Here is a 26,296-nt window from a genome sequence, read left to right as displayed (position 1 = left end):
GAGGGATATCTCAGGAGTTGCTAAGGTTATTAAGATAAAACCTTCAGAGAAAGTTGAGGGGAATGTTGAAATAAATTAAAAGGAACTATTTGCATTCAGGTATTGAAAAGAGCGAATATATAGTATCATAGGAATGACTAAGAGTATCAAGTTTAACATTTCACCGAATGTTGAGACTTAGCAGTCTTTACTTAGCACACATTCGCCACATTCTGAGAACAGATTTTGCCCCGTGTTGTTGACCTTTAACAGGTGAAGCTCTGTTTCATTTAGTATCCTCTGTTCCTGTTTCTTGGGATTTCATTAAATTGTGCTAATGATAAACAAACTGTGCTAATGACACAGAAAATGAAGCCCTCTAGATACCTTTGCTGGCACCTGATCACTATGTGCTTTCCAACTCAGATTTTGATCAAGCTGGAAACCAAGGCATCTCATCACAGCTACTTATTTCAATGGCCTATTACAAAGAAATATTTTTCACTTAAATCAACTAGGCTTCCCTTCCGACTAAACAACATAAAATTAGTTTTTAAAACATTCACTGATAAACGGCTACTCCTTGTAAAAATGAAAAGACCACTTAAGGCTTGATTAATTTTCTCCACAAGATCATCAGCATTTCGTGCAGAAGCTTACAATACCGTGCCATCAGCGAAAGAAGTATTAACAGCCCCCGGAACATAAAACCGCATAGTATCTACATATACAAGATATAACAAAGGACCCAAAACAGAACCTTGCGGAACAACCCAATTTATTAAAAACTTGTTAGATGTAACATCATCAAAACATACACGTATAGACCTCCCTATCAAATAGGATTCAAACCACTTTAAAATACTACCTGTGACTCTATATAACCCTAGCCAATCTATTAAAATTTTTAAATTGATAGGCTAAGGTCACTTGGAGTACGGCTTACTGACCGTATTTGCGGAGTACGGCACTACTGGAGTACGGCACTACTTTCTAGTGCTATAATGAGAGAAAGATTGAGATGGCTAGGACACCTTTTGTGGATAAAGGATTACAGATTGCCAAAGATTGTCCTTTGTCACCAACCGTCTAAGGCTAAACGGAAAGCCATTCGTCCGCGGTTGGGGTGGGAGGATGTCATTAAGAAAAATTTAAAGGAAATGAAGACTTCCGGGGAGAGTGTAAAGAGGAAGGCTTTGAACATATTGGGATGGATCAGGAGTGTGCGTAGTTGTGTTGGCCTCAGGCGGCTTGATTCTGAGGTGAGTTGTTAGTAATAGTAGTAGTAAATAGTACAATATTATTTTGAAAACAAATTTGCAAGCATTTTAAGTAAGAGCCTGAAATCTCTCAAAAACGACATCACAGCAAAACATAAACTACAACATTGGAATCACCGTCGCTGAAAACAGAAGCAGGAAATTTACAGCTCCCACCTTGAACAGCAAGGAAAAACACTTTTTGTGTGGGTAGCACTGATCCCTTTTTATGGCACTTGGTATTAAGCAAGTGACATATAGCAATCGCAAATTCTGTCGGTCTGTCTGTCGGTCCGGTTTTGCTACTTTAGGCACTTCCAGGTAAGCTAGGACGATGAAATTTGGCAGGCGTATCAGTGACCGAACCAGATTAAACTAGAAATAGTCGTTTTCCCGATTTGACCATCTGTGGGGGAGTGGGGGGCCCGTTAATTGGGAAAAATAGAAAATTGAAGCATTTTTAACTTACGAACGGTTGATCAGATCTTAATGAAATTTGATGTTTGGAAGGATATCGTGTCTCAGAGCTGTTATTTTAAACCCTGACCGGATCTGGTTACATTGGGGGGGGAGTTGGGAGGAGGAAACCTAAAATCTTGGAAAACACTTAGAGTGGAGGGATCCGGATGAAACTTGGTGGAAAAATAAGCACAAGTCCTAGATACATGATTGACATAACTGGAACGGATCGTCTCTCTTTGGGGTAGTTCGGGGGGGGGGGGGTAATTCTGAAAAATTAGAAAAAATGAGGTATTTTTAACTTACGAACGGGTGATCGGATCTCAATGAAATTTGATATTTAGAAGGATATTGTGTCTCAAAGCTCTTATTTTAAATTCCGACCGGATCTGGTGACATTGGGGGGAGTTTGAGTGGGGGAATCTAAAATCACGGAAAACGCTTAGATTGGAGGGATCGAGATGAAACTTGGTGGGAAAAATAAGCAGGAGTCTTAGATACGTGATTTACGTAATTGGAACGGACCCGCTCTATTGGGGGGGGGGGTTAATTCTGAAAAATTAGAAAAAATGACGTATTTTTAACTTACGAAGGAGTGATCGGATCTTCATGAGACTTCGTTTTTAGAAGGACCTCGTAACTCGGATCTCGTATTTTAAATCTCAACCGGATCCAGCGTCATTGGGGGGGGGGCGGTTGGGGGGACCGGAAATCTTAGAAAATACTTAAAGCGGAGAGATCAGGATGAAACTGGATGGGAAGAATAAAAACCTGTCTAAGATACGTGACTGACATAACCGGACTGGATCTGCTCTCTTTGGTGGAGTTGGGGGGTGGGGTAATTCTGAAAATTGAGGTATTTGTAACTTACGAAAGGGTGCCCAGATCTTAATGAAATTTGATATTTAGAAGGATCTTGTGCTTTAAAGCTCTAATTTTAAATTCCGACGAGATCCTGTGACATTGGGGGGAGTTGGAGGGGGAAACCGGAATTCTTGGAAAACTTGAAAATTGGGGTATTTTTATCTTACGAATAGGTGATCGGATCTTAATGAAATTTTATATTTAGAAGGAATTCGTGTCTCAGAGCTCATATTTCAAATCCCGACCAGATCTTTTGATATTGGGGGGAGTTGGAGGGGGAAATCTTGGAAAACACTTGGAGTGGAGGGATCGGGATGAAGCTTGGTGGATAGAATAAGCAAATGTCCTTGATACGTGATTGACGTAACCGTACTGGATTCGCTCTCTTTGGGGGAGTTGGGGGGAGGGGTTCAGTGATTTGGCGAGTTTGGTGCTTCTGGACGTGCTAGGACGATGAAAATTGGTAGGCGTGTCAGGGAGCTGCATAAATTGACTTGATAAAGTCGTTTTCCCAGATTCGACCATCTTGGGGGCTAAAGGGAGAGGAAAAATTAGAAAATATTAGGTATTTATAACTTACAAGTGGGTGATCGGATCTAAATGAATTTTGATATTTAGAAGGACATTGTGACTCAGAGCTCTTATTTTATATCCTGACCGGCATTAAGCCTCTGATTTTCGTTTTAAATCAATCTATTGATTCTTAGAATTTTGTTAGAGCTCATACCATATGAGCTCTTGGCTCTTCTTGCCTCGTCACAAGTGCCATATGAGCTCTTAGCCCTTGTTTCTTTTTTTCTGCTATGTTTTTCTTTGTTTCAACAAGATCAGCGGAACATCATAGAAAGGTATTTAAGGAGTCATTTAAATACTAACTTTTATGTCAAATTTGTTTTAAGCTAATTTTTAACTTCGCATCACAGTCTAAAAAATACAGTAAGTTACCTTTTAGGCCCCTTAAGGGCTCAAAACAGAATTTACCCCAAAAGCAATGGTTATATTGGAAAGAGCATAAAAAAGCGCACGAAGTAGTGCTTTCAATTTCTTCCTAGTTGAATTATATGAAAAAGCATAAATTTACCTGATTTTGTGGGTATAGATGGGACTGTTTTGTATTTAACTACGATTAACTTATTATAACTAGACTCCAAATGTCGGTAACACCAAACAGTACAAATAAATTATAAGGATTGGAACTAGCGCTAGTGTCGACAAAAAACTACCTACACCTTCTAGCGTTTGGCAGCACTTGGCATTTCTTCAATGTAATCATAAAATTAATTAGTTTAATTAGTGTAATCGGTAAATTTAGAGTATTAATAAGTGTCTGATCTCAGTTCCTGGCAGAAAAACAATTACAAATACTAAAAAAGGGCCAAATGTCGCCAGACGGCGTTGATGCTAGTGTCAGTTTCCCCTCTTATTAGTTACCAATACTCTTTGGCTCACGCTTATTTAAGAAACCCAAAACGAGTTTGATATCCTGCGATTTGACTTGAGTGCCTCTTGAGGTTGAACTTTTATCTAAGCGTATATTAAATGGCCACTCACTTAGAAATTAATCATGGAGATTGCTGTAGAAACGCTATTTGGCGTCTATAAAATTTATGGTCTTAGCTTGTTAGCTATTCCGCATATCTTTCTAGGGCTATGATGAAAGAAAGGTTGAGATGGCTACGCCACGTTCTGCAGATGAAGGATGACAGATTGCCGAAGATTTTCCTTTTTGGCCAACCAACTGGGGCTACACGGAAAACAGGTCGTCCTCGTCTGGGGTGGGAGGATGTCATAAATAAAGATCTAAAGGAAATGGGAACTTCCTGGGAAGGTGTAAAGAGGGAGGCCTTGGATAGATTAGGTTCGAGGAGGAGTGTGCGTAGCTGTGTTGGCCTCAGGCGGCTTGGTGCTGCAGTGAGCTATTAGCAGTAGTAGCAGTAGTAGTATTCCGCATATTATCATTTCAACAGCATCTCGGCTAAGAATGTTCGATGCAATGTTAGTTGGAAACGCTGGCCGTCTTCTTTACCACTGAATCCAGCTACGAAAAAGAGATAGTTGAAAATCTATATTTATCGTACGACTATCAAGAATTTGTTGTCAGTTGCTGCTGTATAGTAGCTGCCGGCAGTTTTTCCGCTAAATTCTAAACCAACGCTGGTCTGACATAGCTATTTTTTACATATTTGGCAAAATAGCCATTAAAATCTTCAATTAATCATAATAAATTATTACAGAAAAACTGTTATTCTTGTGAAAAAATCTAATTACATGTTTGAACAATTGAAAAAATTATATCACCTTTTCAAATCGACAAGAAACTGTTGCTTACATCATTAATTTTTAACTTAAAAAAGGACTAATTTTGTCGACCCGTGTGAACTCAGCTTCATAGATTGTAAAATGTTTTTTTTTTGTGTGTGTGTGTGTTATTATATATTTCCCAAAACTGCGTGTGAGCTAGCAATGCTAAGTTGACAGACAGTCAAATTTGTGCTCTTCGGCGTTTGATCTGTGTGATTTATGTCAACTTGGAAATGCATATCAAACCCATTTTTAGGTGGTTGTTTACTACCAAATAAAACATCTTTTTTCTTACAAATGTCATCAATTCATGATTTTGCCGCTTGAATTTATTACTTTTATGTCGACAAGGAAAACAACAAACTTTTTTTTCTGTCGTCAAAAAACGACAAAATGTGGGCATGTTGGGAACGTTTTCAATTTCGAACACTTTTTATTGCAGGACTGAAATTTTTCAAACATCCTTTTTTCCAGTTATCTTAAAGATTTCGTGGCTGAGAATGACCGGCTTCCATAAGCAGGGGGGGGGGGTCAAAATACCAAAAAAGTTTGACATTTTGTGATGTTCTGAAACCCTGGAGGGTAGCTATATTTTAGTGTAGGACGTTTTTAAGGAAAGAAATGGGGCCTATATTGCAATTCTGTATTTCAGATGTAAATATTTATACAATTCTGCCTTATTTTATGGAAGGGGGGAACTGAATTCTTGCTTTGAGTCGAATCTGACTACGCCATACCGTGGGAGTATTTTAAACTACCAACCCCTTAGAATAGATTCGGTTTGTTACGGGAGAATTATCTGGGTATTTCTTTATAGCTACTACTATTGACAAACTGCTGCAGTACCAAGCCGCCTGAGGACAACAAAGCAGCTCACGCCTCCCTCCTAAGAAGTTCCAATTTCTTCTAAATCCTTACTTATGACCTGTTCTTGCCCCCTTTTGGGATGACCTGCTTTTCGTTCGCCCTCAGATGGATAACCAACAAGGACACTTTTTGGCAATCTGCCATACATTATCCGTGAAAGATGTCCTAGCCATCTCAACCATTCTTTCGGTATAGCCCTAGACTGGATAGATAGAACTACATTTTTCGTAAACCTTGTGTTTTGATATAGGGTCGCTCAAATGAGTGCCTAAAACTATCTGTAGACAATTTCGCTGGAAAGCATTAAAAAATCTGCCTCTTGTCTATTGAAGTGCCCAAGTTTCAGAACCATACTTGGCCACTACGTACAGCAAATACTTAAACCATATCCGTAAAAAAAGGAAACAATTTGTTCTGGTGGTAATAGTGTAACTTCTGGGTGTTAAAAGTAACTATATCAATCCTCTATACAATAACTTGCTACCGGCTATAGTTCGTTCCTTAACATGAAAATTTTTCAAAAGATGCTTGCTTTATATTTTCTTGTCTAAAGATAAATGTGTTGTATCATCCTGCATACCTTGATGCATTTTAATATTTCAGTTACTATAGGCTAGAGTTCATTCTTTAATGTAACTTAGTACGGGACGTGATCGTCTCTTACTAGGTTGCTAGCTACTGCTGCAACCTGGATAATTTTTTGTTAGAACCCTAAAAAATTACCGCATTTTATACAAATATATCTATATGCGTTTTATTATGTTAAAAATTGTATTTTGATCTTCGTATGCAAGATGATGTTTATAACATTTGTTACTCCAGTGTTATACAAAAATGTTGTTTTTCGTAAAAAAATTGATTTGTTTTTGAAAATATTTTTTTGATTACAAAAGGCACTAGATGCAGCTATTTACTTTAAAATGACCCATTAAACAAATCTGGGACGGCCTATATAGGGGTATCAGACAAGCCAGTTCTAATAGTGTACTTCTTTTTTTGATCTAACTCTATTTTTAGGAGTTAAGGGTTATTATATTTCTTAGTATGGCACATGATCGTCTCTAACTAGGTTGTTAGCTACCGCTGCAACCAGGATAACTTTTCAGTTTAAATTACCGACAAATTATTTAAAATTGTACTTATAGATAAGCCAGTTTTGCTTTAGATAAGAGTTCTCTTTCAAATTATTTATTCTTTCCTTTTTTTTCAAAAGTAAAGATTAACGGGAAGGATCAGTGGGATTGTCAGTATATCGTGCAGCTACCTATTTCTCTTTCATCTTATCTTTTGAACGTTCCGGGAATAATAGGCAAACATAACCCTTAACTTTCCCTATGTCAACACTGTTCATTTCATACATATGATTTATTCATCCGAAAAAGTGCACAGGAATACACTTGTGCTTGCTATAACAGACAAAACGAAAGAATAAAAAGAACAACGAATTTCCAGGTTGCGTTTCCTACGTGGATCATGACCAGGCCGTTGTATTTACTGGAGATACCCTGCTAATTCGAGGTTGTGGAAGGACTGATTTTCAAGAGGGCAGCCCTGAACGACTGTACAATTCTGTCTACCAGCAAATATTTTCGTTACCTGACCATTATACTGTTTACCCAGCACACGACTACAAAGGTAAGCTTTGTTCTTTTTATTTGTTTGACATCAATCCTCCCTCATGTGTTTGACCGTTCAATAAAAACTACTATCAGTAATAAGTTAAAGACAATATATGTATCACAGACTGGGCTTTTCTTACCGAATTCTTGTTCTTGGTCGGTAAAATAATCAGTCAGGTCGTAAAATCAGTTCGTATCCCTGGACTTGTTTAGACTGATGCATGTGTGAATGATGTACTAACAGTAATACTAACTCCTACTACTAACAACTCACTGGAGCACCAATCTGCCTGAGGGTGACACAGCTACGTTAGCTCATCCTCCATCCCAATATTTTCAAAGCCTTCGTCTTTACACCATCTCAAGAACTTTCCAATTCCCTTAAATCTTTCCTTACGATATCCTTCCACCGTATTCGGGGATAACCCGGTTTTCGCATGACCATGTATTTTGGCCGACAAAGATTATCTTTGGCAATCTATCATTATTCATCCGCTTAAAGTGTCCTAGCCATCTCGTGCTTTCTCTCACTATAGGCCTAGAAAGCGGGATTGAACCACAGCTCTCGTACAGCTTACTATTTGAGATACAATTTAGTCCTTCGGGCCCCTAAATGATCCGTTGGTAATTTTTCTGGAAAACATCTAGCAATTCCTGTCCGTTTTTCGGAGTGACCACGCTTCAGAATCATACTTGACCGCTGTCATCACTGTAGCATCCAAAATTCTAACCTTGGTTTGCAGGCTTCCTATTCTTCCAAACTTTTTTCAACCTTTTTTTCTTCTTCTCTGCATCCGCCGTATTTATTAATAATACTATCTGGGTAAGTGAAGCTGTCCATTTGATCGATATTCTCGTTACCCAACATCATCTCTTCACCTTCGCTTATTCCTAGTCTTATAGCGACTTAGTCGTCTTGACATTAATTTTCAAACAGTAATACAGTAAGTAACAGTAGTAGAGAGTACCAAACGTCCCCGTGGAGTTTGTATCGAGGAGTCGGTGCTCGTCCTCATCTACTGTTAAATGAGCCGAAGTTGGGCTGTTGCAAACTGAATCTGGATTCGAAGGGGGAAGTCGATATTGTAGCTTTGTACGCTACTGACCCTGAGTTCATTCAATTCAACCGTTTCAGAAGCGATGAAGAATCACAATGACGGATAAAATAGCGTTCTAGATATATATGCAGTTTAATACAAACGAGAGTAGAAACCAAGAGTCCAGGTTTGACACCCATAATTTAGGAGTCAGGTTAAGCCATATTTTAAATAACTTGATGGATTGGAGGTTACTCTTAGAGTTCGAAAACATAGATTTAGTATTGAAGTCGATAATCCTAAAATTCAAATTGTTAGGGTTGGAGTCATCATTAATAATTTACTGACTCTACAGCCCTGGTAACAGATCTATTTTTCAATTGCTTATTCCTACTTGTACTCCACTTAAAACTTCGGTCTTTTTTCCTCCTTGCCTCAATTCTTCATCCCTTGGCGAAATCAAAATTTTGTTGCTATAGTGTATAGCGGTTATATACGCTATAACCGCTAAAACCAAGACAAACCTAGTATTTCGAGATGCCTGTTAAGCAGTGGCAGATCCAGAGTCCCACATTTTGGTTGAACCAGGGCTGCCAGAAGGACACCGTCCAGGGGGAGGGTATCTGGTTTGACCCCCCCCCCCTAAAAAAAATTGTCTGACCTCTAAAAAAATAAGATAAATGCATGTAAACAAATTTTTGTTGCGTTTTGTACGTTTGGCTTTCCCTACTATTAGCTTGAGTACGATTCAATTCTGTGCAGTTTTCACCTATTTTTATAAGAATCTGTCGAAAAAACACTAACCGAAATTCAAGGCTTATATCCTACTCTATTTATGCACGTCTTTCAAAGTGCCAGACTGAAAACACAAATGAGTCTGTTTTCGTTCGATAATATAATTAGAGGCAAATATACTGAAAGTATATATCTAGATATATTTTCTGCCACCAGAACGAGTTGCAGTTTTTCGCATAAAAAAATTTCTGTCTTATTAAAAAAACCGACGAGGATGGGATTCGAACCCACGCGTGCAGAGCACATTGGATTAGCAGTCCAACGCCTTAACCACTCGGCCACCTCGTCTTATTTAAACATACCAATTATATACATAGGGCTTATGAATGTTTTTGAGAATGCTACAGCTCATATTTAGTCCACTTGTAATTTTACTTACCACATTTAGCTTATTTAACGGATAACGCTCACACCCCCAAAATCCAAACGCATTTGGAAGAAATGGGGTTACATATGTTGGTAAAAATATTTGACGGGGAAGGTGACACATATGCTTTTGGTAAATATTTGGTGGTTGGTCAGTAAACAGTTCTAAAGAAACAGGGGGTAGTGCCTGCATTTTTATTAGGGGGGGCAAGGATATTGTTCGAGTGCTACTGAAGAAAAGCCATCATTTACTGAAGACGCTACTAGGTTAAATTCAAAACATTACGCAATACATAATATACAATAGACACTTTAAATAAACATAAAATTAAGTACTGGTGATCAAGCTTTAACTAAGTTTATCAGCAGTGAGTTATTGCAGGTGACAGTAGTACTGTTTAATAAAAAGCTTTTGCTTGGACTAAGGTGAATTTCATATACAGTCGGCTTTTTTCAGCAGGCTTCACCACTAATGTTGCAGAACCTATCCCCCCTCTACTTCCCCAACCTTCCATCCCAGGACAGAATGCTCTATCTTATAGTTGAAGCAAGCACCATTCTAATAGCCCAGTGTGTCGTTCTATTCACTTGCACGCAATTTTGAACGGATTTTGACTATGTAAGATTAAATTTGTTGTGCTGAACTTTTCCTATCCGCAATTCCTTAAAATATTATTTATGACTTGTTACTAAATTGATTCGGTAGTGGGTTTGCTGTTTTATATTAATAAATAGCGTTGAAATAAGCGGGCCACATAAAGCAAAAGCAAAAATACAGGATCAGTCCAACATTTATTACATATAATTCCGAGTTTAATATTATTAAATAAAAAAAAACAAGTTTTTTTTAACTGAAAGTAAGGAGCGACCTTAAAACTTAAAACGAACAGAAATTACTTCGTATATGAAAGGGGCTGCTTCCTCATCAACGCCCCGCTCTTTACGCTAAAGTTTTTTAATGTTTTAAAAAGTAGAGTTGAGAGAAAGAGTCAAACTTTAGCGTAAAGAGCGGGGCGTTGAGGAGGAAGCAGCCCCTTTCATATACGAAGTAATTTCTGTTCGTCTTAAGTTTTAAGGTCGCTCCTTACTTTCAGTTGAAAAAAACTTGTTTTTTTTTATTTAATTTCTGAACGTTTTTGAATCAATGCATGTTTTGGTTTTGGCTCTCTGCAGATGAATAATTAAAACGAAATTTGCATATTTATTTTTTTGGCTAAATGGCTTTCTCATAGTTTTGATTGAATGATTTTGAGAAAAAAGGAGCGGGGGAGGAGGCCTTGTTGCCCTCCGATTTTTTGGTTACTTAAAAAGGCAACTAGAACCTTTAATTTTTTACGAATGTTTTTATTAGTAAAAGATATACGTAACTTACAAATTAGCTTACGTAATGAACTTCTGTATTCTCATGTTTTTATTACGTAAATGAGGGGGTTCACCCACTCGTCAGTACCTCGCTCTTTACACTAAAGCTTAAATTTTGTCCCAATTCCTTAAGAATGACCCCTGAATCACAAAAGCCGTAGAATAAATAGTTGAAATTACCAAAAATACTTCAGCGTAAAGAGCAAGGTATTAGGAGAAGGTGAGCCGCTCATATGTGTAATAACTTCTGTTCGTTTTAAGTTGTAATGCTGCTCCTTACTTTCAGTTGAAAAAACTTTTTCATATTTATTTTTTCATTTTTTTTTTAAATAATGCTAGGAAATCCTGCGCTCCCTTCATGGAAATTTTCTTCCCCCATGACAAATTCTTTCATGGAAATTTTTCCCAACATATCCCCCTCTTCTCAACCCCTCCCCCCAACTAAAAAATCTCCCTGAAAACGTCTGTACACTTCCCAATAACCATTACTATATGTAAGCACTGGTCAAATTTTGTAACTTGTAGCCCCTCCCACGGGGACTGCGGGGGAGTAAGTCGTCCCCAAAGACGTAGTTATAAGGTTTTTCAACTACGCTGAATAAAATGGCTTCTCAGAATTTTAATCCGGTGACTTTGGGAAAATAATTAGCGTGGGAGGGGGCCTAGGTGCCCTCCAATTTTTTTGGTCACTTAAAAAGGGCACTAGAACTTTTCATTTCCGTTAGTATGAGCCCTCTCGCAACATTCTAGGACCACTGGGTTGATACAATTACCCCTGAAAAAAAAACAAAAAAAAAATAAAACAGACAAACAAATAAACACGCATCCGTGATCTGTCTTCTGGCGAAAATATAAAATTCCACATTTTTGTAGATAGGAGCTTGAAACTTCTACAATACGGTTCTCTGATATGCGGAATCTGATGTTGTGATTTTCGTTATGATTCAATGACTTTTAGGGGTGTTTCCCCCTATTTTCTAAAATAAGGCAATTTTTAACTTTTGATGGGTAAGACTAAACTTGATGAAACTTATATATCTAAAATTAGCATTAAACTGCAATTCTTTTGATGTAGCTCTTGGTATCAAAATTTCGTTTTTTAGAGTGTTTGGTTACTATTGAGCCGGGTCGCTCCTTACTACAGTTCGTTTCCACGAACTGTCTGATATTGTAAAACGAATCTTATGATATTTCAAAATTAGACGAATGTATATATAAATTAAACCTATAATACACAGACTTGTTACAAAAAACTTTGGTACGTATCGGTTATATAATAGACACTCGCGAAGTGAAGTTCGATTAATGCTAATGAAATGAACAAAATATGATGAATATATAATAGTTTAGAAACAAGTTTGGGCAATATATTTGCATATTAGGGGGGTGGGTGGGGGTGGTTGGGGGTAAAGCATAGTATATATTAAATACGTAAACTAGCCATTGCTGTATTTAATATATGCTACGCTTTACTCCCGCCCCACTCCTAATGTGCAAATATATAGCCCAAACTTTTGATAAAGCTAATGAAATCAAACAAAGTATGATGAAAACATAATACTTTATTAGGGAAGTTGTAAAATTACAACTTAGAATTATGTACCCAGGACGCAGAAATGTCGTTAAGAATCGCGTTAAAAGAAGGTCTTCCTTCTGCATTTACTGCCGCCCGCCACATGTACTCTGATAAGTTCGATTGTAAGTGATGGCGGGATATACCTCGATGCCGTTTGTTACGTCACTTTACGGAATCCCACATTCTCTCTACTTTTTGGGTAGAGGCACCGGTTTCTGGGTCGACAAAATTATTTCTGTGGTTCACTTTCAGGTGAGTGAAACCTGCTTGTTCCAGCTCAGTTGTGTTGTAGCCCTTCTAACAATCTGAAATGATTCGGCAACAACCCATTATCCTGGAGAAATATAGTTGCCTGTTCTTCGGTCCCTGGCAAATCCCAAATCGAAACTTGAACATCCATGGTGAGACACTATTTTCTATCACTAGTCAAAGCAATCTAACCGGTTACTATCCCATCTGATGTTTGCCATCCAAATGATCGACAGTATAAAGAAGTTACTTGTGTCGAAATTTTACAGTGTCTAATATATAACCGACAAGTACCAAAATTTTAGTCGTCAATGTTTTCTCTTTCAATTGCCAACAGTGCAAGTGCATATAATCTTTCTTACCCCGTGGTGTTGCCTAGATGAAGTATCAAATAATTGCTTAATCTAACTTAAAACGCAAAATTAACATACCATAGTCTCCTTCAGATACTGAAAACAGTCAAACTTGCTTCTCACTATAATGAATTTCGAGCACTAGACCTGCCAACAAGAGCAAAATTCTCCCTGGTTAATGTTATGCTGACATTGTATAAGAAGTAGATGAACTATTTCCTTGATGATAAGACTTAAAAGGTAGTATATCTGTCTAAATATTAATGAAGAAGCGCAATGGACCACTGATCATAAAAATTATTTGAAATGATTTAAGAAAATGGATGGCAATGGGAGGAAACATGGTATTCTGATTAATTGAAACACGCTATCTATTATAAAGTAAGAATTTCATTATTTAGTAGTTTTTTTTTCATATGTATTCCTACGACTGTCTGGAACCATTAGTGGGGATGGGGCACATTATCAGATAAACGACAATGATATTTGGAAATAGCAATAAGTAAAGAATCTGAGGTGTCTGCCAAAGAGAATGGGTAACTTGTAAGAATGGAAACTGTTGCTAGTGTTGACAGGAAAAAACCATTAAGCCATCTAGCGTTTGGTGACACCTGGTATTTTTTCAGTGTAATAATAAAAATAATTGATTTTATTAGTATAATTGGTAAACTTTTAGTACGAATAAGTATCTGATCCCAGTTCCGGACAGAAAAAGGATTACTACTACTACTACTAACAATTCACCACATCATCAAGCCGCCTGAGGCCAGTACAGCTACGCACGCTCCTCCTCCGCCCCAATATTTTCAAAGCTTCTCTTTACCTCCTCTCAGGAAGTTCCTATTTCCCTTAAATCTTTCTTTATGACATCTTTCCCCTCCAACCGCAGACGACCTGTTCTCCGTTTAGCCCTAGACGGTTGGCCAAAAGCACAATCTTCGGCAATCTGTGATCCTTCATCCGCAGAACGTGCCCAAGCCATCTCAACCTTTATCTCCTTATAGCCCTAGAAAGCAGGATTGAACCGCATTTTTCGTACAGCCTACTGTTTGAAATACGGTCAGTCAGATGGGTACCCAGAACAATCCGTAGGCAATTTCTCTGGAAAATATTAAGCAAAGCTTCAACCGCTTTTTAAAGCGCCCATGCTTCAGAAACATATTTCACCACTGTCATCATTGTAGCTTCTAATATTCTAATCATCGTTTGCACATTTATCTTCCTATTCTTCTAAACTTTTTTCAACTGTGAAAAGACATCCTGAGCCATTGATATTGATGATTTTTCTGGGTTTTGTCTCTTTTGATGGGCTTTTTGGGTCCGGAATCTAATTTATCTTCTATGGGCTCTCTCTCCATAGTTGTATGGCATATATCTCGTAGTAGCATGCCTCCCCATAGTAGTTGGCGGCATGAACGTACAATGAGCCAGAGATAGGCTTCAGACTGCTTGTGCAGGACCTCGACTCTTGTCGATATAAGAAAATCGCCAAGTGCATCCAAGATTTCCGGTCCCCCCCCCTAATTACACTGGATCCGGTCGGGATATAAAATAAGAGATCTGAGTTTCGAGATCCTTCTAAATATGAAGTTTCATTAAGATACGATCACTCTTTCGTAAGTCAAAAATATCTCGTTTTTTCTAATTTTTAGAATTAACGCTCCCCCTCCCAACTCCCCCAAAGAGAGCAGATTCATTCCGGTTATGTCAATCCCGTACCTAGGACTTGTGCTTATTTTTCCCACCAAGTATCATCCCAATCCCTCCACTCTAAGCGTTTTCCAAGATTTTAGGTTCCCCCCAACTTTCCCTTCACCGGATCCGGTCGGGATTTAAAATAAGAGCTCTGAGACACGATATCCTTCTAAACATAAAATTTCACTAAGATCTGATCACTCCTTCGTAAGTTAAAAATACCTCATTTTTTTAATTTATCAGAATTAACCTTCCTCCCCCAACTCCCCCAAAGAGAGTGGAACCGTTCCGGTTATTTCAATCACGTATCTAAGACTTATGATTATTTCTACCACCAAGTTTCATCCTGATCCCTCCACTCTAAGCGTTTTCCAAGATTTTAGGTTCCCCCAAACTCCCCCCAAAGTCACCGGATCCGGTCAGAATTTAATATAAGAGCTCTAAGACACGATATCCTTCCAAAAATCAAATTTCATTAAGATCTTATTTCTCCTTCGTAAGTTAAAAATACCTCATTTTTCTAATTTTTCAGAATTAACCCTCCCCCCCCCCCAACACCCCCAAAGAGAGCGGATCAGTTCCTCTTATGTCAATCACGTATCTAGGACTTGTGCTAAATACTAAAGGCTAAGAGGCAAAGATGAAGTTAATTTAAAACTATGAAAACATTCGCATAGTAGCCATGGTGGGATAAGGTGCTATAAAACTCAAATGTTATTGTCTCAATTTCTTAAGCTACGATAGGTACAACAAAGCTAATGTTTTCTCAAGAATACAAGGGAGTTTTTTCAGGGGGTCTAAAATTCAGATAAATCCGTTTTGGGGTGGGTTTCATTCTTCAATTTTTGATAGGGGGGGGGGTATGATGTTCCCCACCCCTCGTGTAATTCGGACGTGAAGGCCAGTAGCCACTGAATGCCAGAAAATAGGTCTGGAAGGTGCTACGTGGGGTGGGCATTGAAAAAAATCGATGTCACTTCTGTTTTCAGTAGAGACGTTTGACCCCCCTACCCTCTTGACCTCTAACCCCCCTCCCCTACCCACCCTAATCAGAGCCCCTTGTGTAGAGACAGGTGTGTATGCTCGAGCATTATATAGTGTATATTGCCGAAGTAGAATGAAACTTGTTATGTCTGTATTGGTAACCTGTTAATAAAAAGAAAATGTGATTCTCATGCAAAGACTGTGGATCCTCATGCAGTAAAAAAAACGAAAGAAAAGAAAATATATACGATACCGAGAAAAATGACACATCATTGTTATTTTGTGGTGTGATAAAAGTAAAGGAGGGAACTTCTCGTGGGCAAATCCGTGGCTATGCCCTTCGTCGTTCCCTATAATAATAATTTATTTTTGACCCGCTACAAAAATCAAAGCAGAGTATCAATAAAAGAAACAAAACAAACACTACACAAAACAGAAAAAACAAGAAACTAAAGCAAACGAGTAAGGCCTCCGTGGGCGGGCATGCTTTTGCATTATTGTTTATTTTATTTTTTTTAGGTTTCACTGCAAGCACTGTTGGCGAAGAGAAACGGTATAATCCGCGACTTACCAAGGGAAAAGACGAGTTTACTACCATTATGAATAACTTAAATCTACCGTATCCTAAAAAAATAGGTAAGCTGCATCTTTTAACTAGAAAATGGGAGACGAAGCAACGAAAAAATAAAAGCATTCAGGATTTACCCTTTTTTTCTCAATGAAAATTACTGATAAAGCTTAAGCAAAATTTCATTTCAGAACTGGAATTTTGGCAATCTTTAAAAATTGCAACAATGGCCCTGATTGTTTGGTAAAGTGAATCTTAAGCCGCAGACATGTATATAGGATTGCATTTGCGGATGGGATGGGACATTTTCATCAAATCATCAAAATAAAATCACAAATTTTTTTTAGATTCTGAAATTAAATATTTGTAAGTTTACTCGCATGTGCCCTAAAACTGGTGCCTACAGAACTGTGGCAATATCTAGCCGAGAAGCATGTGTAGTTAAAGCTCATACATTCAGAACTTATATATTTTAAAAAAATCCGTTCATTCTTTAAAAATAAATAAAAGGTTAAATAGAACAGGTTATTTCTTTGTATATTTCAATTATTGAATGCTAGAAAAGAATAAGTAGTTAGCCCATTTCCTCCATTTTAATACTCAACTAAAAGAGGCGTAAAAAAAGAAAACCCAAGCGTATAGCCTACTGTTTTGTGAGGAGAGGAGAAGATATGGTTTGTCCCCTACATCCAAAAGTCTAAGGCCTCTCGTCCCCTCTCCATGAAAAAACAACACTTTCTATGACAGTTTCGGATCAATCCTCTAGCCGTGGAACAATACAGGTTATAGTTACCGAAATGTGTATAAAAGTCTTCATATTTAAAGGAAATAAGTGCTGGATCTGATCTAGGCTATTCTGGAAGACTTCCCATCCTTTACGATCTGTAGCATCATGTCGGCATTATGAAAAAAGCCATGTTTTCTAAATACGTTTGGTAAAAAATAGAATATGAAAATATGCAACTACGGGAAAAGAAACGTAAAACAAAATTGAGGACACTCAAGGGACATCAATTAGGAATCTACTATTATTTTAATCGCTTCAAACCATTATTTAAACTACTTTAGTTTTAAACTTAGTAAAACTTTTTGACTTACTTTGGCTTATAGCTCTTGCTCGGCAGCGTCGCCAGCGTAGAGGGAACCAGACGTTAACGTTTTTAGTCGTCTCCTGAGTGGCCTGTTTTGGGCGAGGGTAGGAGCTTCGCTGGGGTCAATACCCCATGCTGCGATTTGATCGCGGATGATTCCGCCCATCTCATACGTGGTCTACCTCCGGGGTTTTCCAGCTGTTTGAAGTTGGTAAGAAGTCAACAGTCATATATAAATGAAGTTGAGTGAATTTACACATTTTATTATCCAGATGTCAGAGGAAAAATTGAACGAACACCGAAAAAAATACTTTTAGTGAAAGACGTAAACTATACAGGTAGAGATCAGGGTTGGCCCTCTGAGAACGTGGAATCATGTGGAAATTGAGATGACAAAAGATGAAAGATTTCTTAAAAATTCCTAGGAACTATTTTTCTTATGTAAAATTAATTTGTAGAATTTATAGATTTATAAAATAATATTACTTTCTTTTCCTTCCATTGGTCGTCCCACGAGTCTGCCCAAAAATAATTGACAAGAGAAAAAATATAAAACGAGTAAAACCATCGATAATAGAGACAAATTAACTTATTGTAATGTTATGTTTGTTTCACTGTTTTATTAAAAGTCTTGTTTGTTTTTGTACTTTTGCTTTCTTCAATTTTTAAACAGAAAGTGAATGTCGTTTAAGAAATTATTCCCTTTTAAAAATACATTTACTGTCAAAATATTGAATTTAAGTCGTTTCAAAAACTTTATTGTGAGCATCTTATTTTAAGCAAATGACGTTTCAATATACTAATATGTGCTTGAAACCAACGATGTTTTGGGACTTATCTCTTACCACATTCTGAGTGAATATGAATTGTAATATAGTGTCATCTACATTTGATGATAGACAAAATAAATTTTTTACAATAATTGTCCGTTTAAGACGATTGAGATTGGCATCGCTGCTCTTAGCAAGTCATTTCTTCTTTTCTTAAGCCCTAGGCTCTTTGACAGTCTGAATATTAGATTTTGAACAATTCTATACGCAAACATTTGTTGGAATAGATGGCGCTGTTGTTGTTTCAAGCTAACCTTGAAGGGATAGACATTCAGACTTTTTTGAACTTTTTCAAAACGATTTTGGAGTACGTTGTAGTTAACTTGTTATTTTTATACATATTTTTGAAATTTATACACTGTTAATTTTTTTTTTAAACGTGAGGATTCTGTTTTCGAATTTCGTGCCAGATTATATGTTTCTAAACCAAAGTGTGATATGTTTCCATGGAGGTTAACCAATTCATGAAAGAGGGTGAACCTGTCTTGCACTGTCATTTGTTCATTTATTCATTCAGTCTGTGATCTTTCGTATAAGTACAACCTTCCACTTAAGAAATCCCCGCTTTCCAGGATGGTCTGTCGACAAATTCTAGTAAGTTTTGACTGGTGTAGGAAATCAGCGCCAGGTTGTATCCAGCTTCCTTTAGTTATAAGCTAAATCATTTTTTAAAAAGTAAACTCTCTGTTTCTCTGTGGTCAAATTTTATTTATTTAACATACCCCTGCCAATGCTCTGCAACTTTACCCCCCCCCCCCCCCAGAAAAAAAATATATAGGGTATGGACATGACAACATTGGATCAGTAAGACTTAGCTTAAAATGTATAATGAAAAAAACTGTATTGTAAGAAGTTATTTGTGTATTTAGAAGAAACCTCCTAGAAGCCGAAAGGAGTCTATTAGGGACCCCAAGTGCTATTTTCAAAAGAAGAAGAAGTTACATTTTACGTTACTTCAAATGTAATATATTAAGATAAGCTAGAAAATTATTGATGGTTTTGAAAAAAAAAGATAGTTTACTTAGTTGAATGATTTTCAGACGATGTTTCCAAAAATTATTTCTTTGCTTGCGAAATTTCAGAAGAAACCAAAATATCTTTTTGTTTAGTTATTCTTTTTTTATATTATAGCAGCTTTGCTGCATAAAAGGTAAGAGATATCCTTAGAGAATTTCATCAAGCAGTTCAAGGTATTCATCTTGGCCAACTTAGTTGACCTAGTTCACAGTTGACCCGTTTACTCGTATGACCTAGTTTACAAATACGTAGAAAATGCGCTAAGACCATACAGGTCGTCCGCGGCTGGGGTTAGAGGATGTCGCAAAGAAAGGATTAAGGGAACTAGGAGCTTACTGGGAGGGTGCAAGAGGGATGCTTTGAAGAGACTAGGAGGGAGGAGGAGTGTGCATAGCTGTTTTGGCCTCAGGTGGCTTGGTGCTGCAGTGAGTTGTTATTATTATTAGTAGTAGTAGTATTACGTAATGATAGCTGAAAACAGCTATATCTTCGTTAAAAACTAACACTAACATGATTATGTTTTTTTTTCAGATGAGTCATTACCAGCAAATAAAGTGTGTGGTCTACAAGATCTTCCTGATCATTTGAAGTTCTAAGTGTAAGTGCTACCCATTCTCCATCATTTGATAGATTATAGGTGTATCTATAATTTTCAGATGTTATGGCTCAGCTCCTCTTAAAATCAATTTTCTCTCCAAAACTAGGTTTAGCAAGATTTATAATGCTTCAACGTTGTAGAATTTAAAACCAGCCCTTGCCAATGCTGAATTCCTTGATCCTCTAAAACCAAACTCTAAACTCTTCGTGCTTTCTAAATCTGTAGGTAAATCGCGAGGACCAAGACCATCATTTTATAAGTAAGGTACTCCCACTGTTTCTAGTCATGAATTATTTCGGAATGGCTTCGAAGTTTTCAAATTATTTTTCAACATCTGGTCATATGCCACTCTTACTAGTCTATCTTCATTTCTCTTGGTAAACTTTACCCAGAAACTTAAATTTAGAGTATCACTATATAGCAAACCGATATCTCGTGAGTTCAGTTGTAAAGTTGGTCAAGTCCAGAAAAAAAAGTGTAGAGATTTTGGGTGCCAAAGTTAAAAGATTAAAATTAATCCCCATACTTTCCATTATACTTTACTAAGACCCGTAAGCAACCGCCGGGCGCAAGTGTATTAAAATATATATAATAGCTTTTTGATAAACACTGAGAACAATAAACGAAACCAAGTGAACTTGATTCAATACTGAAATTAAAGGAAAACAAATTTCAGAGCTTTTAGGCAGTCGCGTGTGCAATTGAAGGAGGGGTCCTTTGGATCCGACCTTCCCCTCTCAGCCCCCGAAATTCCAGTAATTTGTATAATTTATCACAAAAGTGTACTGTTTTCTACATAATTCGCATTTTTTTTGTTCTAAACCCAACCCCTCGTGGAAACATCAGCACGTGAGTGATATAAGCAACTTATGTATTTGACTTGATTGACTTGTCCCGGACGTCCTCAAGGGTCGCGTTGGGGCCATCTCCTTTACATGTTCATAAATTAGTTTTCTTTTATGACGTTAGGCTGTCAGCTTGTTTAGGAAGGCATAGGGGGTCACCTCCGAAGCTGTCTTGCCATCTCTTCCTAGGTTTTACAGGTTACCTGGTTAGCGGCTACCGTGAACCCTTCCTTCAAAGGTAACTTTTTGCAGGCGTGGTTTTTCCATTCGGTGTATGTGACTCGGCCACCTGAGTTGCTGTAGTTGCACTTCTGAAGAATTGTAGTTTTCCGCTTCAGTTGCCTTCGAAGGTCTTCGTTGGAAATTCTGTCTAGAAACATTACACCAGCCATACGGCGGAGGAATTTAGTCTCAAAGGTTGAAACGAACTGATGTATTTACTAGTTGAAATTAAAGGAAACCAATGTTTAGGGCTTTCAACCAATAGCCTACGCGGTGAAGAGTGGGGTTTGGACTCGGCCTGCTCCTCTCCTAGTTCCTGAAATTTCAATATTTTGCCTGATTTATCGCAAAAGTCTGTTATTTCTTACATAAATTATATATTTTTTGTTTTAAATCCATCCCCTCTCCTTAACTTACACATAAGTTTCTACAACCGCTACCGAATAAACATATTGGTCAGTGCATGGATTGGATCATACTTCTTAAGGGCACTGAAAAATATTGAATTGCAGTTATGCTGTATTAGTGGTACCTATAAAATGCTAAAAATGTTGTTGTGGTTGTTTTTCTTAATAATTGATTGGTGTTAACAGTTTCAGTATCTTAAACCGTTGATTTGTTACGTTCTATCGTTATAGGTAATGCTGGCTCTTCAAACTCACTTCATCATGACACGTCAAATTATGGGTTCAAAGCACCATATTATAAAGCAATAATGTTGTTTTGTTTTTCCTGTTTTAATTGTTTGTTTTTGGTCTTGTATAAATGTATATGTATCATTCTATGTGTTTAGTTTTGTTTTCAGGTTCCATGGTATTTTGTACTGAAAGACGCTTATTAGTATTGCCACTCCCCCCCCCCTCTGTGATACAAGCTGTAAAAAACAGACACAGCTGACCAATATACAAATTGCTGATTTGTATTATGATGAAAAGATCTTCTATATAAGTGACGATCTGGATGTTCTTGTATTTGTTAAAGTCCTTTCTGTTTAGGCATGGAGGATCTGTCCTGTGTATTTTTTGTAATGGAGTGGTTTATTTTAGAAAATACAATCAAAGTTAGCAGCACACGAAAAACCTCGTTTGTGATTGTGTGCTACACAGAAAACACTAAGACAAAAGAAACTTGAAACAATGGTGGGCGGGTGTGTTCTGTGACGCAGGAACATATTGCACATAACTGCAAATAAATAACATGGTATGATCCCCAGTCAGCATAAGAAAACTGATTTTTTTTAACAATTAATTCAAGATTCATTTATTTAAAACAGCTTTCATAGTATTGGCCAAAGCCTCAACTAAATTACGCTATCTCTTGCAACACAGGAAGAAGAAGAAAAAAACTAAGCATGAATAATGACACTTTTATAAAACGGAACAAAAAATTGCTGAAGCGATTCGTTCTACATCATATTGCCTCGAACTTTTTCGTATGTTGAATATGGGCTTTGGGGGCAATCAGAGGAGGCAACAACGTACTGTGTTTTCACTCGCGAGGAGCAACTGTCTAAATTTGCACATGAGATCCTTTCTCTCAGCGTTGGTATTGTCAACGTTGCAGCTGCAGCCGCATACGTGTCGTATATATACGTGACCCAGTATGATTTTTTCGTCCATTTTTGAAAGGCCTCGAGATCGTCACTTGAGCAGTCAATGCTGTGCACCTGTGGTCGCGAAACAGGGCGCGCATATTCTAACAAGGGAATCCTTTCTGGAAAATGGACTGTTTCACCACTGAATAGGTCTACATTATCTTAAGAAGAACTAATTTAAATTTTGGTTATGCAAGAAGACGATTTGCTGTCTGTTAAAAGAGTGAGAAGTATTCATTCAAGATTCAAGGACTGTTGGGTTGTTCCAATGAATACAAATTTAAGTTGATTTAAAAAATCATCAAATGACCATGTGTTATTAACGAGGACTTACGGGCTTTGGTATTTTGAATCTCTTGCCCAGGTTTTGTTGTATAACATCCGCAATATTAGTATAGCAGCCAAAATTTTCAGTTAGATATTGTCAAAACAGCATAGTAGATAGTTTTTAATAATAGAAATAAAACATTAAATTATTAATTCTAGACATTAAATTAGATTTATTGAACATCAAATCTAAATTTAAATGCAAATTTGAACGAATTGACTTAGCAAGCAAATTAAATAGTTGCAAAACCAATACGTGACTTGTAAAAAATAAATCCACTGCATCACAAACACTTTTAATTAACATGTAATTGTAGTGTACAGCTTTTATTGAGATTGGAGGTATTCAGACAATTTGAGCAATTTGGAGGAGAGAAATTTTCCTTTGAATTTTTTTTTAAACCACTTCCTCATTGGTTGCCTGTTCGTGGAAAACTATATAGTTAAAATCACAAAACACACAAACTTTACACTATATCTTTTTACCAGATACGGTTCTCCTAAGAGTTGTCATGACGTCACTTATCCTTATCTTGGGCGCTTAGCATGGTTGACACCGTTGGTGATTTATCACCAAATTTGGTAGTTCTTTATTATCTTGCTGATTTACTTTAATTTGGTGATTTTAAGGGATTTTCTTGTTTAATGCGGTGATTTTCTACAAAAATTGTTGGCATGTATGATTGGTTTCACTGTCATTCTGAGATGAAAGAATCAGTGACTTTTGCATTTTGGGTCCTTTTTTTTATTCTGGAGTACAAGGCAATGACGTTGGGCTTGTCTGTGTCCGTTTGGCACTGGGGTTAATTATCTATATAGCTGCTTACAGTAAATTTGAAGACCATTAAAAAAAACACACAGAGACAGATATAGAGACAGAAAAACATTTTTTGATAGGTTACATTAGACTAGCTGCTAACTGCTTGTGGTGTAACTAACTTGTCTTTTGGTATTGCAGCAGTACACCTTCAACCATCAAAGGCAAAAAAAGATTATTAACACAACCCAGGGTTCATTAGAGGAAAAGTGCATTTCAAATGTTTTCAGTAAACACACATTAACAGCTGACACGAAATTTGACAAGATTGCTTAAATTCCCATTCTAGAACGTTTTTGTTTTATCATTTTCAACTCTACAAAAATACCCTAACTCAGACACGTAGCATTCAAAATCAAACTAATATTTTTTCTTAATCTACATACCAGGCACATCAGAACATTCCGAATATCCAAAGAAAATTCGACATATAATTGTATATGTACAGCAAACATCTTGCCTAGTCGCTTTATTGTTTGTACTTTGGTGCTTCACTATATTTGATTTTGTTTAAATATTCCCATATAAGAAGCTAATTCAGACATACAATTATTATTTATCGCAAAACCCGTTATGCAGCAGGTACTGGACACAACGGAAAACAAAGAGGGAAAAAGAGAAAAGAAAAGAAACTCACTTCTAAACAAAGAAATATAAACTGCACTTAATTAAATAACGTGTAATAGCAAGTTATATTTACTAATTAATCTAGAAGAGATTACCAAGGATAATACACTTTCTTACTATTACGTTTTCTTTTAATTAATTTAATTTCATACTAATTTTCATACTTTTTTTCATACACAAAGCTTACACTGTCTTTGTTTATTTCATTTACACCTAGCATTGTACTTAAGTTGTTCGAAATATTCAAACTGTTCCCGTCCAACCTGCTTCTTATCTTTGTAGTTAGAACATCAGTAACAGGATACAATACTGTATTTCTGAAAAACTCTTACGCTGTCTTACGTGGAACTATTGTGCCGTCGCCTGATTTTACTGGAACTTAACGTTTTTGGGGCAATTTAGGACCCCTAAAACCACAGTATTCAGCATCGCGGCAGAATTACATTAATTTAATTAATTACATTAATTAAAATCTGCCAAGGATGCCAATTGGAAAGGAAAAAATGACGCGAAGAGTTTGAAAATTACCTTCCCCATTGTATCTCTGTTTAAGACGAAATCTAGAAAAATAACACATAAGTTCTTTTTGTTCCTTAATCTTACGAAGGGGAAGAGTTATATCGAATATTTTCTTGTATCGGAATTTCCCTTCACTCATTCCCCTAGTACTGCATTTTAAAACTGACAACAATATAAAAAGCGCATTGGTTGGTACCGCCTATATGTGTAGAAAAAGTTTCTAAACTGTGAGAAAAATACACATATTGTTCGAATAAACTTTATCCAACTTGGAGTCAACATTTCGTACAGCATGCTGATGCAGAGATAAGTGTCCCACAGGCAACGTTGGCGTTGCGTGAAATGCAACAACTTCAGTAATAATTCTTAGTATATTCATGTCAATTCTTTTTTGGAGCTGGTTAAAAGAAATACTTAGAAAACCCAAAATTGAGACAAGTCAGCATATTATTGGTATTATGCATAAAGGCAGTTTTACATTATGAGTTAGTATGTGAATCCAAAACGTAAAAAATAGAACTTCATCAGCACTTATTAGGCGTTCAATTATAAATAAGTGAACTTGGAGTTATATTAGAGTTTTAACTAAAAATTTGAATTGAAAATTAAAGCCCGTCAGTGATTCTTGGAGTGGACACCCGCCCCCCCCCCCAACCCCCTGTCAACTTCCATGACCAGACTACAACCAATCTGACCTATACGGCACGAATATTATTACAAAAACTCTAAGTCATATTTTCTTTTTCAATGATTTCTATTTGATTCAGGAAATTATATTCGGTGTATATTTAGGTTGGTTAAGAATTAGACAATCCGTCCGATTCTCGTGGCAGTCCATGCCAGAGATATTTATTTCTATGACCTTGGCAATTTTCACAAATATCTTCCTTGGCTCTGTTCTTTGTACCAGGAAATATTTCTTAAATACAGCATCTGCCTTTCTCATTTTAGTATCTCCCTTCTTGCAGCTTGTTACCACGTATTGTACCCATCCCGCCCCTTTCCCTCCCTCAAACGACGCCACTGAAGAAAAAATTATAATTATAGTCCAAAATCCATATCTAATACAACAGTAGAAGAAGAAAGATGAAAAAGTTTGTTTGAGCCCTATGGCCATACACAACATGATTTAATGATACAACACTGTATAGAACACGCACTCAATATAAAACAATACTTATTTTCATTCACTTGGGCTCGACTGAGCTTCTCCCGCCTTTTCCACATATCGTGCCATTTTGCATATGGTTCCAGGCTTTGAAGACCTCAGGATATCAGAAAGTAGCACCAACCGATGGTCCCCCCAAATTTCATCCCTAAGACTTTCAAGCTCCTGGCACTCCATGAGGAAATAGGCTAATTTAATATCCTCAAGTATGATGCTACAACTAACTATAACTAATTATAATATCACACTACTGTATCGAACGTTTATAGGCCTCTGCTGTATTTATTAACATATAAATTAATAATTTT

General features: G+C 37.0%; 1 protein-coding gene and 1 non-coding gene across 2 annotated transcripts in view; one reads left to right on the top strand and one right to left on the bottom strand.

The window, feature by feature from the left end:
• LOC136024982 (persulfide dioxygenase ETHE1, mitochondrial-like) overlaps positions 1 to 21,715 on the top strand; it is a 41,541-nt gene extending 19,826 nt beyond the window's left edge. Inside the window, exons 4-7 of the mRNA XM_065700591.1 lie at positions 7,182 to 7,364; positions 16,285 to 16,401; positions 19,803 to 19,869; positions 21,575 to 21,715. Of these exons, the coding sequence (XP_065556663.1) occupies positions 7,182 to 7,364; positions 16,285 to 16,401; positions 19,803 to 19,867 (365 nt within the window). The 3' untranslated portion in view covers positions 19,868 to 19,869; positions 21,575 to 21,715. The remainder of the gene's footprint in view (positions 1 to 7,181; positions 7,365 to 16,284; positions 16,402 to 19,802; positions 19,870 to 21,574) is intronic.
• Trnas-gcu (transfer RNA serine (anticodon GCU)) lies at positions 9,387 to 9,468 on the bottom strand. Its single transcript has one exon. It is a non-coding gene; the product is annotated as a tRNA-Ser (tRNA).
• Positions 21,716 to 26,296: the final 4,581 nt, after the last annotated feature.

The sequence above is a fragment of the Artemia franciscana genome, chromosome 3, assembly GCF_032884065.1.
Source record: "Artemia franciscana chromosome 3, ASM3288406v1, whole genome shotgun sequence".
Taxonomy (NCBI): domain Eukaryota; kingdom Metazoa; phylum Arthropoda; class Branchiopoda; order Anostraca; family Artemiidae; genus Artemia; species Artemia franciscana.
This window is presented reverse-complemented; position numbering and strand designations above follow the sequence as displayed.